Raw genomic sequence first — 17770 nt, forward strand, 5'->3', positions numbered from 1 at the left:
TCTCTCTCTCTCTCTCTCTCTCTCTCTCTCACTCTCTCTCTCTCTCTCATTGTAGTCCTCGGGCAGCAGTGTGGCGGTGGACATCGGCGTGATGGGGGAGGCCCACGGCATGATCACGGACCTGCTCGCCGACCCGTCGCTGCCGGCTAACACCTGCAGCTCGCTGCGGGCCGTCAGCAACCTGCTGAGCACACAGCTCACCTTCCAGCCACTGCACCGGCCACGCCTGAGTCAGCTGGCCCTGCCCACCCTTGGCGACGCCCACGCCTGCTCCGACTCTGAGGAGGGCACGGAGAAGAGCGAGAAGCTCTCCATTCCAAAAGTAAAGCCCTGTTCACATATAATGTTCTCCATTCCAAAAGTAAAGCCCTGTTCACATATAATGTTCTCCATTCCAAAAGTAAAGCCCTGTTCACATATAATGTTCTCCATTCCAAAAGTAAAGCCCTGTTCACATATAAGTCTCACCATTCCAAAAGTAAAGCCCTGTTCACATATAAGTCTCACATTCCAAAATTAAAGCCCTGTTCACATATAAAGCGCACCATTTCAAAAGTAAACATATAAGCCTGTTCACATACAAGGCTCACCATTCCAAAAGTAAAGCTTAGTTCACATATAATTCGAGTTCTAAAAAAAATGAGTTAAAATTATTTTAACTTTGTCATGCCCTGTGACACGTGGCCAGTGATTATTTCACCTGTAATTGCTGAATTACATTAATGTTACACGGTCTCTTGCCGTTAGTCGCTTGCTTTCTGGATGGGGCTTAAGGCCTCACTAAAGGGTCCTTGGAGTTTCTGAGAAGCTAAGGAAGACAAAGGCGCATTGCTTTCATAGCTTCTTTTAATTGTTTCACAGAATGTAGAATTCAGACGTAGACCCCTATGTTCACTTAAAAAAAAACTTCTTATCTACCTGTGTTATTAATATTACATTCAGATCAGAAAGTCTAGTTGGTATTGTTTTTAGTATAAAGACACTTCTTATAAAATCATTTGACTTCGAGTTTAGAGTTTGACTTATCACACTTGGTTAGAAAAGCAGTTTTGCAGTGTTGTCTTAGCAAGGCTTAATATCAGTGTGACTCAATTCACATACCTGAAAATTACAGCAAGATTGTCTAAATAGGGAGTTGACTCAATATCAAATGTTTAGGATTACAGGCAGCTGGTAAAACACCCTCACAATCATGGGCAAAGCATGCAGAAAAAAAGGATAGGCCTCTATTCATGCCAAAAACCTTCTGACCGTCCATCTGATCGACCAACCGATCGTCCACCAAACGTCATACCACCCGCCTTGCTGACATGTATCAGAATATTGCCTTTTTATAAGCAGCCTACATACCAACATGTGCCCAGAATTGGTGCAACATGTACTTATTCTGTTGGAACATGATGGATACATGTAGGCTTGTGTTGGAACATGAATACATGTAGGAACACTGTACAATGTTGAAACTTCAATAAATGAACATTCATTAGCCTATTTGTGCCGTTATTAGTGATAAGCTATTGCTATTGTTGCTTAAAACTATTATGCGTAAAAATGTAGCCTAGTTGCTTTGCACAAAACCATCTGCAAAACAGGACTATAACCAAATTATCTGCGAGATATGAGAAATGCTGGCCTATAGGCTTATCACATTTTCTCTTTTTTAAATCAGTATGTTATGGAAGCATCCCACTTCAGATCATCTCCAAGTATGTGATTATGTATCCTAGCCTCTAGGCTAAGTTTAACAACGTTTTCTGGACAAATGCATCCCTCGGACTGCAGTTTGAATATTAGGCTTGAGGTTAACATAGCCTAAATGCTGTAATGTTGCCACTTAGATAAGTTTATAAAGTAGGCTAACAAATTAAAAGTGTTTTGAGTTGAAATGGCATGAAGGCTGTTAGACAATTTGTAGTGGACCGCCACTATTTTATCGGACTGCTTGCAACATAATGTGAAACTAAAATCTAAGATAGTAGAAAATTATGTTTAAAGACAAACAAACAGACAAAATGCACCAAAAATAAAACCTCTGGAGAGGTTGTTGCATGATAAAGCAATGAACTTGCTGGTAGGTGTTTTACATGATGTTTGATGGATCCTCCGGTTGGTAGGAAGGGAGGTTTTTGGCATCATTCCCGCGCTATGTGATCAAAATAATTGAACACAAGTGTCTGACACAGCCATAGCTGACACGAAGCATCTGATATAGACCCTTTCAAGAGAGTTCCATTATCAGCATCATAGTTGGCCCCACAAGGCTTCCGTTTTAACATTCCATATGTTATCTTAATGCAGAGGAAGTAGATTGGGAACCAAATAGAACGTTCAACCATTGTTTTTGTTTTTATTGTTGAAAGGGTCTATAGTAAAGGCATGTGCAACACACAGATAATGATTTGCAGATGTCACAATGGCATAACAATTACAACACAACAATAAACATGTCACAACACTGACTCGTATCCATGGAACATGAACATGATTTGTCACACAACACTGACTTGTATCCATGGAACATAAACATGATTTGTCACGACAATGACTCGTATCCATGGAACATGAACATGATTTGTCATGACACTGACTCGTATCTATGGAACATGAACATCATTTGTAACAACACTGACTCGTATCCATCGAACATGAACATAATTTGTCATGACACTGACTCATATCCATGGAACATTAGCATGATTTGTCACGACACTGAATCGTATCTATGAAACATGAACATAATTGCCACGACACTGACTCGTATCCATGGAACATTAGCATGATTTGTCACGACACTGACTCGTATCCATGTCCTCTGACATCTGTCCCAATGATGTCCGTCTTTTCCCTCAGAAGTACACGACTGACTGGAGTATATGCTGTGCAAAGAGAGGAAGAGAGAGAGAGGGAGAGAAGAAGGAGAGAAGGAGAGAGGGAGAGAGAGAAGGAGGAGAGAGAGAGAAGGAGGATAGAGAGGGAGAAGAAGAAAGATAGAGGGGGAAAGAGAGGAGAGGGAGAGAGAGAAGGAGGAGAGAGAGGTGGAGTGAGGAGGAGGAGAGAAAGAGGGAGGGAGAGAAGAAAGAGAGATAGAGAGGAAGAAAGAGAAGGAGGAGGATAAAGAGAGAGGAAGAGAGAGAGAGAAAGAGAGAGAGAGAGGGAGAGAAAACATGCATGTCTGGCTTGATGAGAGCAGAGCTGTGTTCCATTTCCACAGCTGTGTCAACAGGAAAAAGATCTGGGAGCAAAAACAGTGAAAATGTTGTGCAGAGGTTCTTGGTTAGTTGAAGGGGTCACATTACGATAAGCACCCTGACAGGGTCACAAGGGATGCCATTTTTTGTGAATGCAGAGAGAGAGAGAGAGAGAGAGAGAGAGAGAGAGCATCTCGACGAGATCATTACCCGAAGGAACGCGGTGCCTCTGCATGCCTCGCCAGTCGCTCGTGGCAAATCAAAGGGATGCACCGATACACTTCAGAGGACCTCTGAGGCCCATCTCAGTGCTCCCTGTGTATTTTTAGTTTGACATGGAACTTTGTAAAACGACCTTAGGAAAGCAGTGCCAAATGAATAGCAAAGTACTTAATTAGATTTCAGCTCTCCGGAGAGTCTTGGGAGGTGGGTAGAGAGAAAGACTTCTTTTCCATGGCCGATTGTAGTGGTAAAAGCTTGCTGTAAGGGCTTTGTGGTTGCTTGACTGTCTATCAAGGAGTTCGCCACCCAAATGGACAACCTATGAACCTATCATTTTTAACTTTCATTGCTTTGCTGTATTTCAAACAGTCTGTGTCCTGTCTGTACTCTCATGATAAGAAAGAATGTTGTCAGTTGACATTTTTCTTTCACAGACATTATTGCCTGTCAGTAGGCAGTAGACTGTCAGTAGCTTACTGTAGCCTCATGAATTTAGATGATTAATGTTAAAGCATGTTAAAAGTGCAAGTGCGATTTTGCCCCACGTTGGCATACATAACAATGCAACAAACCTATTTCAGCAGCGGTTGATACAAGCACTCTGCTGTTACACTACACGTACTGTAGAACTCTAAAACTAAAATGTTTAAAAAAAAAAACTAATTATAAGAATTGGCTCATTACAATTTCCGATAATGTTCAGTAAATAAGTATAGAAATATATATGTATAGTCGTGATATAAATATAAATATAAATATAAAATATGATATAAATATAAATATCAAATATAAATTTATAGTAGTGAATCCTCTCTATGTCACCTCTTTCTCACTTGGTTTCTGCACAGTGTAATGCAGCTCCCTGCTTGTTAACTACATGTACTGTAGTAGTTTACTGATTGTTCTACAGTCATACTGATGTCTTGTCTTGTGTACTGTGTTTCTGTCTCTTGTCTTCCTTTTCCTCTCTCTCTCTCTCTCTCTCTCTCTCTCTCTCTCTCTCTCTCTCTCTCTCTCTCTCTCTCTCTCTCTCTCTCTCTCTCTCTCTCTCTGCGTAGCGCCTGAAGCGTAGTTTACCCCCTGGCCTGCTGCGGAAGATCTCGTCCACCTGGACCACCACCACTTCGGCCACGGGGCTGCCCACCATTGAGCCGGCACCAGTACGGCGAGACCGCAGCGCCAGCATCAAGCCTTACCATGAACCCCTCATCTGCAGGTACTGCCAGCCCGTCCGCCCCCCAACCCCCCCCCCCCCCCCCCCTCCCTCGCTCTGTAGTCGTGCCGCCGCCACTGAAACGCTGGAGAGGAGAGACGTGCAGATGGCGATGGGGGATGGGTGTGGTGATGGAGATGTGAATGTTGCAAAGTTGGAATTTGGATCGCCCTCTCTGGGTTTGTGGGCGTCTCTCTTCAGCTGAAACGGTCCAATCCAAGCATCCGTCTGCTCCGTGTTGAATGTTGTTGCAGCGTGTCCAATAAGGCGCGTCGCTCTGCTCGGCTGGAAGAGGGACAACGAGACGCCCAACAACAGCCAAGTGCTGCGAGAAAATTTCACTAATAGGGGGAAGGGAAGTGAGCTGGAAGGAACGCCGGCGCACGTGGGCGCGCTCCGAGGGCAGAGGGATCGGGACATTGGCGGGAAATGGCCGCCCATCGAGGGGCAAGTCAAACAGTCGCTCGGGAGACCTCTGAGACGACGTTCAGCCATGCGAGCGGGGAGAGGAGAGCAGAGTGGCCATTCTGATCACATGACTCCGTTCAGATGACCTCAGGGTCCTCCAGTGATGCCTAGTGGTGACGCATTCAATGTGCCAGATTGGTAGAATATATCTGAGAAGAGAGGAAATCAGAGAGATGAAGGGGAAAGAGAGAGAGAGAGAGAGAGAGAGAGAGAGAGAGGGAAAGAGATTGGTAGCAGGTGTTTGTTTATACCTGGTGTTGGCCCCAAACATGGCTCCTCTGTCCTCTCTCTCTCTGGGGTTTGTGTACACAGCCTGCTTCTGAATCATCACAGTGATGGAGCTTGTTATGGCATCACACCGCCTCTGTGCAAACAAAGCCAAGCCAGAGTGATTAGTATGCCAATACACATACACACACACACACACACACACACAGACACACACACACACACACACACACACACACACACACACACACACACAGACACACACACACACACACACACACACAGGTAAACACACATATGCACACACAGGTACACATTCACACACACACAGTATACACAGAAACACATGGGTACACTCAGAGAGATGGGCGTGTGCACACACTCTCTCACACACACACAAACACACATTGGTTTTCAGGCCTCTGAGGACAGGTTGTGATCACATGTTCATGCAGCACGGCGTGCCTTATGAGACGGAGGGCTTTGGAGCCTCTTCCACTTTCTCTGATCCCCGTGCGGCGGTTGTATACTTTAGCACGCCGTGCCTTTGTACTCCAGCCGTCTGTCACCCCTGGTGTGATTGTACACACTCAGGGCCAGATGTACTAATGCTTTTGCGCCCACTTCAGGCGTATTTGTTTCGCAACGTGCGTGTAAAATCATTGTGAGGTATGTACAACAGGCCGCAATGATCTAAAAGCGCAAATTGACTGTCGCGGGAGCTGAAAATGGCTAATTGCGTTTTCCGTGTCATGCATATGCATTCATGGGAGGATTCAGGGGAAAGTGGGAGTTTAGCGTAAAAAGATGGGAGGGGAAGCGTAAAGAGCGCTTAATTATGTATTCCGCGCTATGTACAAAGACTGCTCCTGAAAGCGCACGTCTAATCTGCACCTAAATACTTCCGCCTTGTAAAAGCAGGTGTTAATCCAAATTGCAGTTCAATGCGTCAATAAAAGAACCTTTCAAAAACAACAGAATTGCTATTTAGAGCACCAGTTTTGTATTTGAACTATCAAAAGCAACTTTAACTTTCGTTGCCCTTTCGAATGTCTTACTTTCACTTTATTCACTTAAACTTTCCTACTTGCTATTTGACCAATTTTCCATAGCCTACGTGCACAAGTGGTTTGAGTAAAACTACTGATCTTCATTATCTCCCTGCTTCTTGACATCTTATCATGTATGGTATTATTTCATGATCGCTAAACGTCTGATTCTTTTTAATATTGTCATCAGTTAACTTAATTCAACTGCGCTTGTATGTAGGATCTGCCGTTCAGTTGTGGACGTTCGTAAATTGCTTTTATGGGCGGAGAAACGGATCCTACACACAGTTGCGTGCGTTGCAGTGGTGGAGACGCATCCCATTCACTTTACATGGGCTCACGTGATCCGTTGCCAAACTGAATTGTGGGTCTGTTGCGTCATGTTTCTACCGTTACTCGCGTTGAGAAGTTCAGCTGTTGCAGAGGGCACCGGCCAATCAAACCAATCGAAGGACGGCACCAACAAATCAAATTATGGTTATACTAAGTCATTTGCATAGCTACCGTCGGGAACACCCACTGGCATGCGTAGACGGAACGCAACTGTGTGTAGAACCCTAAAGGGAGAGAAAGGCGCAGTTTACACTAGTTTGATAAATACGACGGAAACTTGGGTCTGACAGCATTCGCAATCTGCGGTTTGTCCACGGCGCTGATAACGCTACGTTTGCAAATGTACGTAGATCTGGCCCTCAGAGCACAGCCTGCGCGTGTGTGTGTGGTTCTCTCACATCTGGTGTGATTGTACAAACTCAGAGCACAACCTGCGTGTGTGTGTGTGGTTCTCTCACATCTGGTGTGATTGTACAAACTCAGAGCACAACCTGCGTGTGTGTGTTGTTCTGCTCAGGCCCTCCCAGCAGAGTGCAGAGACGTGTCTGTCGTGTTCAATGTGTTGAACAGGCCACGCGTTTAAAAAATGAACAGCAGTAATGGCTTCCTGGAGCAGCAGCCATGTTGAAAGACAGGCCTGCGTCCGGGCCGTGACTGTTCACTGGACTGGCTATTTGGGCTGACAATCATATTTGGCCTGTATTTGATTTGTCTGTCCCGACGCAGATTGTTTTTTGTGAAATGTTTGATGAGTGATTGCAGTTGCGAGGCTCAGTATCTTATGATAAATCGGTCACTGTTGACAGGTTGACGTTACCTTTTGGCTACGTCAACGAACTCTGACACTGGTGCTTACAGTGAATGATTAGATCCACATACGAACGTGGCCAAAATCAGATTTTAGAAAATATTGCTTCGTGACTTTATTTAGTTTATGCCGTAACTTTAACCCCCTCCCAACCAAACCCTCCCCAAAAAAGTACACTGACATGAAATGCATTTTTAAAGCCTTCGTGCCGCCTTTGTGATAAACACTGCCATCAATCTTGCATAAGCTCAGGAAAGTGCCACGAGTTGATTGTGACATCTGTTAGGAACACAACAGTCCCATGAATTGGCAGTTCAGAAACGTTTAAGCACACAATAGCAAAAGGCAGCGCTGGCTTCAGCGTGCCTTTCACACAGGCCTCCTGCAGAGGGGGCGGAGATGGACAAGGTGTCTGGCGTTGCAGTTGTTGACCTTTGACCTGGGCCTCCCCATGGCTCTGCCTCTGCCAGAAAGTGTTTGTATTTACGAGGGCAGCGGGAGCCGAGGCAGAGAGGCCTTTCTTGTTGGCGTCACGAGGGCAGCAGGGGGGAAACGCACAGCGAGAGGGGAAACACGACGGCTCCGTCTGCAGCCCTCAAACACTCCTCATCAATTATTTCTCTCTCACATTCTCCCTCTCTTTCTCTTTCTTTCTCAATCTCTCTCTCGCTCTCTCATACACACACTCAAAAACCACTCACTGCTCCCCGAGCGCCGCTGTTGGAGGCAGCTCACTGTGTCGGGATTAGTGTGTGCTTCACCTCACTGTGTGTTCACTGTGTGCTGAGTGTGTTTCACTAATTCACGGATTGGGATAAATGCAGAGACCAAATTTCCCTCACAGGATCAAAAGAGTATATATACTTACTTATACTTATATTATGCACAAATTCATAAATGTATACATAGTATACTGTAGGCTTATATAGGCACATAAAGTCTGATGCACTCACATGTTCACATGCACTTAAGACCACATGCCAGGGTGACCTAAATCAATCAAAAGCTGTAAATGACCACAGACACCCAAACTGACAAGTTTATCTAAGAAATGGGCGGAGAGCTTAAAAACGAATACTTCACCAACTGAGCAGAGTGCAAAAGGAGACTGGATAATGCAGTACTCTGGAGCTGAGCAGCATGCTGACCAGGGCCAGACAGCTCAGCTGCGTCCCGTCAGCCTTCATCAGCCTATCTCTCTTTCTCCCTCTCTCCACCTCTCTCTCTCTTTCTCTCTCCCTCTGTCTCTCTCCATCTCTCTGTCTCCCTTTCTCTCACCACTCTCCACCTCTCTTTCACCGTTTCTCTCTCTCTCCCTCTCTTGCTGGTTCTCTCTCTCTCTCTCTCTCTCTCTCTCTCTCCTCTCTGTCTCTGTGGTTCCTCTGGGGGCCTTAGGCCTGGCTCTGTTCTGTGTGTTTAAGCCTCCCCCTGTGTGTGTCCCCTCTCCACAGCTCATCCATCATCCTACCAGCCATCCCAAGCTCCACCCCAACACCGTTCAACGCATCTGCAGGAATTTTCTCAGGCTCCAGGGTGAATCCTACGAGTCCTGCTGCACTTTGCCAAGAGCCCAAGATTGTGTGTGTATGTGTGTGTGTGTGTGTTTGTGTGTGTGTGTGTGTGTGAATGTGTGTGTGTGTGTGCCTGAGTGTGCATCTGTGTTTGTTTGTGTGTGTGTGTGTGTGTGTGTTCCAGTATTAAGCCAGTATATGATCTTTCCTTCTGAAAACAAAAGCGCAAACTGGTGTGTGTTTTTAATTTCCCAATGATGGATGCGAATGGCCAAGACAGGGTTCAATGGCAGTGCAGCACATCAGCGGAAAGCTGTGGGATATTTTCTCTCTCTTCTTTCACCACTCACAAAGTGGCGCTTCGCTATTAACGTCAGCCAAACAAAGGCTAACATCCATTTGGGCTAACACAACCCCAGCGGCCCTTGGCTAACAGTCAGATTCATCCATTTGGGCTAACACAACCCCAGCTGCCCTTGTGTAACAGTCAGATTCTTCAAAAGCAATATTGCATGAATTCCTTGAAGATGAGGCTATTAAAAAAGCTTGGAGGAAGATTTGTTTTTGTGATTCTTTTTTTTTTTTTATAGCTGAGTGATATCTTTGTTATCTATCCCTAGCACTGGAAAAATACATTTATTCTGTACCTAGAGTACAACACAGGCTTCCCTCGACAGCTATCCAGGAAAAAGCTTGTATTGCCACCGCTGGAAGGAGCGCTCTGGTGGATCACATTCCCTCTCCTTCTCCACAGAAACCTCCGTTCTCTCCTAATCTTTCTCCGCTTGTGAGGCCCCGTGCCATAGAGCCAGCTGGCGGCCGGCGGACTGATACGTCTCAGTGCCGGTGTCGCCACCAGGCTGTTCGCAGTGTGTCTGGGGGCTGCCTACCGCCAAGGCCTGACAGAAAAGAGATAATAATGGCTTCCACTGCAGCAGCAAATCCTTTATCATGGTGTGCCACAATACACTTTCCCCCAAACCAGTAATGATAGTGTGCGAGCAAGGCAGCTGAAAGACAAGACTATTAGGAGTCATCATGTGCTTCTGATGATTTGTAAACATTCAGTGAGGACATCAGAGGAATACCAGGAAGTATTTGTTTAAGTGTGAGGCTTTATTCTCAGTGCTACAGCACATTTATGCTCGCTGTACACAACTGAGGAAGAGAACAGAGATGTTGATGTATAATAGCGCTGTTGTTGTTGTTATTGTTGTTGTTGTAAATGCTACAGACACTTTTGTGTTATCAGAATAGCATCACTGATGTCTGATGTGTGATATGAGCATGTAGCTAACTCAACTGGAAAAGGACAGACATGTTGATGTATAATAGTGTTGTTGTTGTTGTTGTAAATGCTACAGACACTTTTGAGACTGTTTGAGATAGATAGATAGATAGATAGATAGATACATAGATAGATAGATAGATAGATAAATAGATAGATAGATAAATAGATACATAGATAGACAGATAAACAGATACATAGATAAAAGGTTATTGTTTACTGAATTTGCATACAATGGAAATTCATCTTTGGCACTCTGGCAACATATATATCAGAATTACACCACTGATGGCCCCAGCTGTGGCGCAACTGGCTGGGGCACCTGCACCGTACGCCGGCGACCCGGGTTCGATTCCCGCCCCATGGTTCTTTCTGACCCCCCCGACTTGCTTCCTGTCATTCTCCACTGTCCTATCTGATTAAAGGCATAAAAAGCCCAAAAATATACTTTAAAAAAAAAAGAATTACACCACTGATGTGTGATATGAGCACACAGCTAAGTCAAGGAGCATCCATTCTGTCGGCAACCCCTTAGGGCTCCAATCATAGTCAAGCCGACACTCACTCAATCAGCCTACACTCAAGCACCCTCCACCTGCCATTATTCTCTGATGCGGGGCTCAGCTTTTCTAGAGGGAGTTTTCCAGATCCTCTGATATACAGCTCAGCTTTTCTAGATGGAGTTCTCCAGATCCTCTGATGCACAGCTAATTTTTTTCTAGAAGGACTTTTCTAGATTCTATTTAGGTTTCTCTTCATTCTACATTGTTAAGTGGAGTGCTTGGAAAGCCCATTTTCTCCAATAAGTTTTCAACAGCATGTGGTTCTGCTCTTGTTCAGCTGGCATGACATCCCATCTGCCACAGTAGAAGGTTCCAGAGCATTTCAGTTTGAGATGTTTAGTAATAAGAACCTGTGTTGGTTCGGCGGCGATGAGGACCACGTGGGGCAGCGTTGCCGTGGAGCTGGTGTTTATTTTGCTGTGCAGGTGGCTCTGTGGAGGTGTGAGGAGGGGGAGGGGCACATGGAAGGCCCAGAGACCACCCCACCTGGAATGCACTCAAGCTATCAAATACCACTAATAATGCCACGTGAAGGACTCCAATGACCTCAAGACAAATTAGTTATCAATCAAATTGATTGAATCTGACATAGGGTTTGCTTTTTCATAGAGCGCATGTTTCGAATGCTTTGAGTATTGGCCTTGGAAATAATACAGAGGTCGTTCTTACCGCAAGTGTAAGCCACACAGTGCACTTCATCCTCATTAGGTGCGGTGTTTGTGTATGTATGGAGCAATGATTGTTTTGTGTTAATGAGCAGTTTCAGAGTCTCTTTATGAGAGATTTTCCATGGGCTTCTGTCCTGGGACTATTCTCTCTCTCTCTCTCTCTCTCTCTCTCTCTCTCTTTCTCTCTCCTTCCCTCTTTTTCTCCCTCCCTCCCCACCCATACCCGATGGCTCGGTGGGAAAACAATAAAAACCCTTTGACAGCGCCTGCCAATTTGTGGAACTTCAAACGCGGACAGTATGCTAAATGTGTTATCTTCCAGTTAGGCTTAAATTTCAAAGATGGATCAGAAATGAAAACACATACCCACCCCACAACCCACCCCAACACACAAACACACACACACACATTACATGATTCGTACAAGGTCACCAAGAGGAGTAGTTGAGTGGTCACAGGAGGTGCACCGCTATGGGCATGATAATAATCTTATTTTATATAAAGGATGTGTTATACACACACACACACGCACACACACACACACACACACACACATATATATATATATATGTGTGTGTGTGTGTGTATATATATATATAAATAGTATATATATACAGTATATATAAATATATTAATTTAAGATCCATGCGCCCTACATTTCTGTTCTCTATATTCAATTTGGCATATCTACTTCCAAACACCAAACACACACCATGTGTTAAACATCATTACGCATAACTGTGTACCATACACAGGATGCCTAATCCCCTGCTGCAGGTCTTCACCTCTGATCTCTGACCCTTGACCTTTCTCCCCTGTCACAGCTGTGGACGACCCTTCAGTAGACTCAGCCATGGGGAGGGATCAACAGACAGGATACACAGGACAGGTATGTATTTGTGACTTATGGGTCTCATTCAGAATATCCATAGAGAACACGTTTAAAAATATTACAGCACACATACTGTACAAAACATACACAAACCATAGGTCAACCAATACATTTGGCAGGCTTTCATGTGACGTACATTGTGTGTCCCATAGCAAAGTAGGATGTAAATGAGAAGGGCAGGACAACACGCATATCAGTGTATGACCGTGCGTGTGTGTGTGTGTGTTTGTGTGTGTGTGTGTGTGTGTGTGTGTATGTGTGTGTGTGTGTATGTGTGTGTGTGTGTATGTGTGTGTGTGTGTGTGTGTGTGTGTGTGTGTGTGTGTGTGTGTGCACGTGTGTATGTGTACGTGTATGTCTGTGTATGTGTGTGTGTTCAGATGATCCAGTGGTGCCGTTGTCTGACTATGAGAGCATGGCGGAGGCCAACCACAGTGACAGCAGTGACCAGGGCCACAGCGAGGAGCCGCCCGACGGGGGCCAGAGAGCCACCGACACACCAGACAGCTGCAGGAGTCACCGCTCCCAGAGCCTCATCCTGCACTCTCTGATCCCCGCAGAGGTACACACACACACACACACACACACACACACACACACATGCATGCATGCACACACATGCATGCATACACACGCTTACGCACACACACACACACACACACACACACACACACACACACACACACACACACACACACACACACACATACACACACACACATACTGTATGCATGCATACACATGCATACACACACACACAAGCATACACACACACACACACACATACACACACACACACACAAACACACACACACATATGCATGCATACACATTAAGGTGCATCATTTGCCCCAATTTTGGAAATTCAACTTGTACCCAATTTTAAAATGTGACAATACTAATGAAAAGAAAATGTGTAGAATATTAGCTGGATTGAATAGTATCTAAGGGGTCCACCAAGCCTCTAAAGTTGCTTCTTAGCAGAGCCTGTATCCCCGCTCTGGAAAAATCAGTTTTTCGTAAATAACTTCCAAAATAATGCATTTAGGCCTACAGTGTCAATGAAAGTTGAATAGAAACGTGGCTATTGCGCATCTTTTGGTACCAGTCTGATATCTCTAGCTTCATTGGTCTCTAAAATATTGCATTTCCCCCCTATTTTTAGCATTTCTTTGTCCCAATATCTATAAAAAGCAGATGTGAAGGTAGTCTAGTCATGGTGTTATATGAAAATCCTTTTTTTTTCACATTAATATAAGTATAAGTATATACTCTTTTGATCCCGTGAGGGAAATTTGGTCTCTGCATTTATCCCAATCCGTGAATTAGTGAAACACCCTCAGCACACAGTGAACACACAGTGAGGTGAAGCACACACTAATCCCGGCGCAGTGAGCTGCCTGCAACAACAGCGACGCTCGGGGAGCAGTGAGGGGTTACAGTAGGTGCCTTGCTCAAGGGCACTTCAGCCGTGCCTACTGGTCGGGGTTTGAACCAGCAACCCTCCGGTTACAAGTCCGCAGGGGCGCCTGCAGGAATTAATTCTATGGTACGCACACCCGACCCATCGACCCCCCCCCCCCCCCTCCCGCAAAAAAATAAATAAAAAATACGCGTGGACAATATTTGTCCGTTTCCCGGTTTAGCCGTTCATTGGTCAGCAAAAAATTAGCCTACATAGCATAACAACATCCACATGCAATAATACAACAACAACGTCTACTATGACCTATTCATTTGGACAACTTGATACAGCCCTATACAGGCTAAAGTTACCTTGTTTTGTTCTTGACGTCTGGCTGTAATGCAGTCTAACGTTCTGACAAGCACACCAATTGCCTACCTTGTTCTTGCCCATATGGAATAACTCCTCTAGCTTTGCTGCCTCCATACTTTCTGTTGTTTAAACTTGTGATCCATCATGAGTATTGAATTAGTGAATTAGCTCAACATTGTGTGCTGATAACCACATATAGATAGATAGCCGAGTAAAAGAAAAGTAGCCTACGTGCCTGCATGCGTATTGTGTCTCCTGCTCAAACAAAATGTGTGCGCGTTAATTTTGAAAGTGAAGTAAAGTGTTCACTAAGATACGTAATAGAAAATTGTAAATAGCCTGATGGCAGCTAATGGGATACTGTGCATAGTTGGGAAGGTATGGTGGGCCAATTTGGTGTGAATACACACACACACAGGGAAATTTTCTCTCGTTGTAGAGCCTAATGGTACGCACAGTGCGTACGGACGTACACCTGCAGGCGCGCCTGCAAGTCCGAACTGCTACAAAGAACACACACTCTTTACATGTTTCCCTTCCTCTTCCTAAGGTTTGGTGTTTTCTTTCTGTCTGCTTCCACCACCTGCAGAACATTCTGGTAGTTCTTCTCCACTTGCAGAGCCTATGTAGTCTGTGCTGAGCTTCACATTACGCTCTGCGCTGTCATTGACCACATGCATGGACTCTAAGTGAATCAAGGCCTCATCTTGGTGGTTGCAGTGTTCAGTGGCTGTTGACGCATCATGGAATGACCTGCAGTTCTTCAAGAATTTGCTTCGGTATTCACATGTTTCAGCAGTGATCTCCAAGAGTGGAATGAAGGCCTGTGAGAGACACCAGTGGTACTTCACAGCTGAGATGGTACCACTAGCCTTCTTCAGTAGCAAGGTACCAGCCGAGCACAAGAAATCCCTTGCTACCTTGCTTGCTGTCAAACCATCTACCTCCTGCACATGTCCAAATGACAGATATGGCTCAGGTTTCGGCAAACCCAAATTTCCAGGAAAGATAACCCAAAAGACGACACTGGCAAACATGGGACCTGATTTGTGGTATATCTTTCATCTTCTGCAGCTGGACCCTGCTTTCCTCACCACCGTAACGTGGTTCCTTTCTCCAGCACAACGTCTCAACCTGGCCTGCTCACCCAACCTACAAGGAGGGCTTGATTCACTTGGAGTCCATGAATGTGGTCAATGACAGCGTAATGTGAAGCTCAGTACAGACTACATAGGCTCTGCAAGAGACAAAGAACATTACCAGAATGTTCTGCAGGTGGTGGAAGCAGACAGAGAGAAAACACCGGTAACGCTTTAGAATAACATGTGCTTATTAGGTATTAACAGTGCATAATAAGCAGTTAACAATTTATTACTAACAGTTAGTTAACTGTTGTTATCCTTTAATAACATTAACTAACTGTTAACATGCAGCTTTTAAGTGTTAATAAGCAGCCTTTTAGGTTACTTACAAGCATATTTGTTAACAGTTGTAAGTGTTAACAAGCAGCTTGTTAATGCTTGTTAATGGTGTATAAGACAAAAAGGTGGATAACTATTACGCTTATAAGACCTTTCTTACCTATTTGTAGTAAATTTTGCAGCCCCCCAATCTAAAGCGAGGACCATGTAGCCTAAAGTTCCACAAGCCCAACCTTCTATCTCTCTATACTGTATCTCTCTATCTAGCTTGGTTTAGCTGTGAGAAATAGCCTACACCTTCAAAATTGTTGCAGTGAGCAGAAATCGAACCCTGGTCTCCCGCATCAAAGAGTGCATCACTACTTGTTGAGCTACACTATTGTTCCTAATTGGCTAATGGAAAATATTCTGATGTTCTATATCATACTAGCTATGCTTTTTACAAATATGTTTCTGATGGAAAAGTGGTGTTTAATTTCCATAATCTTTCTTCAGTGAACGCATAAAACAGTTTGTCAGTTTGTCAGCAGTCTAAAGATATGCCAGCTTTGTATATAGTTTGGTTACCTAGCAACCGAGGCTTAAAGACGATGTGGGTGCGTTCAAAGCTCTGGTTTAAAGTTGCAAACATAGGCGAACGTTCGTGATAGATTTAAAACATGTTTCAGTTTGCCTTGAACAGAGGCGAACATTCGTGGTCTGTTTCTGCATTAATTAAACACCACTTTTCCATCAGAAACATATTTGTAAAAAGCATAGCTAGTGTGATATAGCACTTCGGAATATAGAATCAAAATAAACAATTTCATCAGCTCTATGAGAAAAGTAGTGTAGCTCAATAAGTAGTGATGCACTCTTTGATGCAGGAGACCGGGGTTCAATTCCTGCTCACTGCAACAATTTTAAAGGTGCATTTCTCACAGCTAAACCAAGCTAGATAGAGAGATATAGTATAGAGATAGAAGGTTGGGCTTGTGGAACTATAGGCTACATGGTCCTCGCTTTAGATTGGGGGGCTGCAAAATTTACTACAAATAGGTAAGAAAGGTCTTATAAGCGTATTAGTTATCCACCTTTTTGTCTTATACACCATTAACAAGCATTAACAAGCTGCTTGTTAACACTTACAACTGTTAACAAATATGCTTGTAAGTAACCTAAAAGGCTGCTTATTAACACTTACAAGCTGCATGTTAACAGTTAGTTAATGTTATTAAAGGATAACAACAGTTAACTAACTGTTAGTGATGAATTGTTAACTGCTTATTATGCACTGTTAATACCTAATAAGCACATGTTATTCTAAAGCGTTACCAAAACACCAAACCTGAAGAGGAAGGGAAACATGTAAAGAGTGTGTGCTCTTTGATGTTAAAACATCAACATCATATGGTGGTTAGTTATTAAGAATTATGTTCTATCTATTCATGGATTACCCATTTGCTCAGTCATATAATATGTTTGTAGGAGGTTTACAGTTTGTCTTACACTTTGAAATGTAAGGTGTTCATACAGTAGATCTACAATAGGGTAATGTTAGTTAATGGAATATAATTTAAGATTTTATTGATGGCTTACTTTCATGCTGTTATTATGGAAAATCCCTGGCAAATGCTATTTTTATTGTGTCTTCCCCCCAAAAATGACAACTGCCATATCTCAGGAAGTAATAAAGATAGAGACACACAGCTGGCACCAAATGATGCACAATGTACATATTTATATTCAACTTTTTTGACATTATAGGGCTAGATCTATTATTTTTGCCGTTATTTAAGAAAGAAATGATATTTGTATGTCCGTCGTTAGTTGGAAACTTCAGAGGCTCGGTGGACCCCTTAGATATCAAAATAATTTTATAAAATTTCTCATAAATGTTTAATTTAGTTAGTGTAAAAAATCTATTCTAGGTACAGATTGATTTTCAAAAAAAATGAAAAAAGTGGGGCAAATGATGCACCCTAATACACATGCATACACACACACACACATACACATACACATGAGCACACACACACACACACACACACACACACACACACACACACGCATGCATAAACATACACACACACACACACATGCATGCATACACACACATATGCATGCATACACACGCTTACGCACACGCACACGCACACGCA

General features: G+C 43.9%; 1 protein-coding gene across 1 annotated transcript in view; it reads left to right on the top strand.

The window, feature by feature from the left end:
- The window catches only part of LOC143105011 (cGMP-inhibited 3',5'-cyclic phosphodiesterase 3A-like), a 92672-nt gene that overhangs the window by 59421 nt on the left and 15481 nt on the right, over nucleotides 1-17770 (top strand). The window contains exons 3-6 of the mRNA XM_076269384.1: nucleotides 56-322; nucleotides 4469-4626; nucleotides 12364-12428; nucleotides 12812-12993. Coding sequence (XP_076125499.1) covers nucleotides 56-322; nucleotides 4469-4626; nucleotides 12364-12428; nucleotides 12812-12993 — 672 coding nt within the window. The remainder of the gene's footprint in view (nucleotides 1-55; nucleotides 323-4468; nucleotides 4627-12363; nucleotides 12429-12811; nucleotides 12994-17770) is intronic.

Source organism: Alosa pseudoharengus, unplaced genomic scaffold, assembly GCF_046254945.1.
Source record: "Alosa pseudoharengus isolate Yale_2024_CS ecotype anadromous, Long Island Sound unplaced genomic scaffold, YU_APseudo_1.1 YU_APseudo_1.1_scf_10, whole genome shotgun sequence".
Classification (NCBI taxonomy): domain Eukaryota; kingdom Metazoa; phylum Chordata; class Actinopteri; order Clupeiformes; family Clupeidae; genus Alosa; species Alosa pseudoharengus.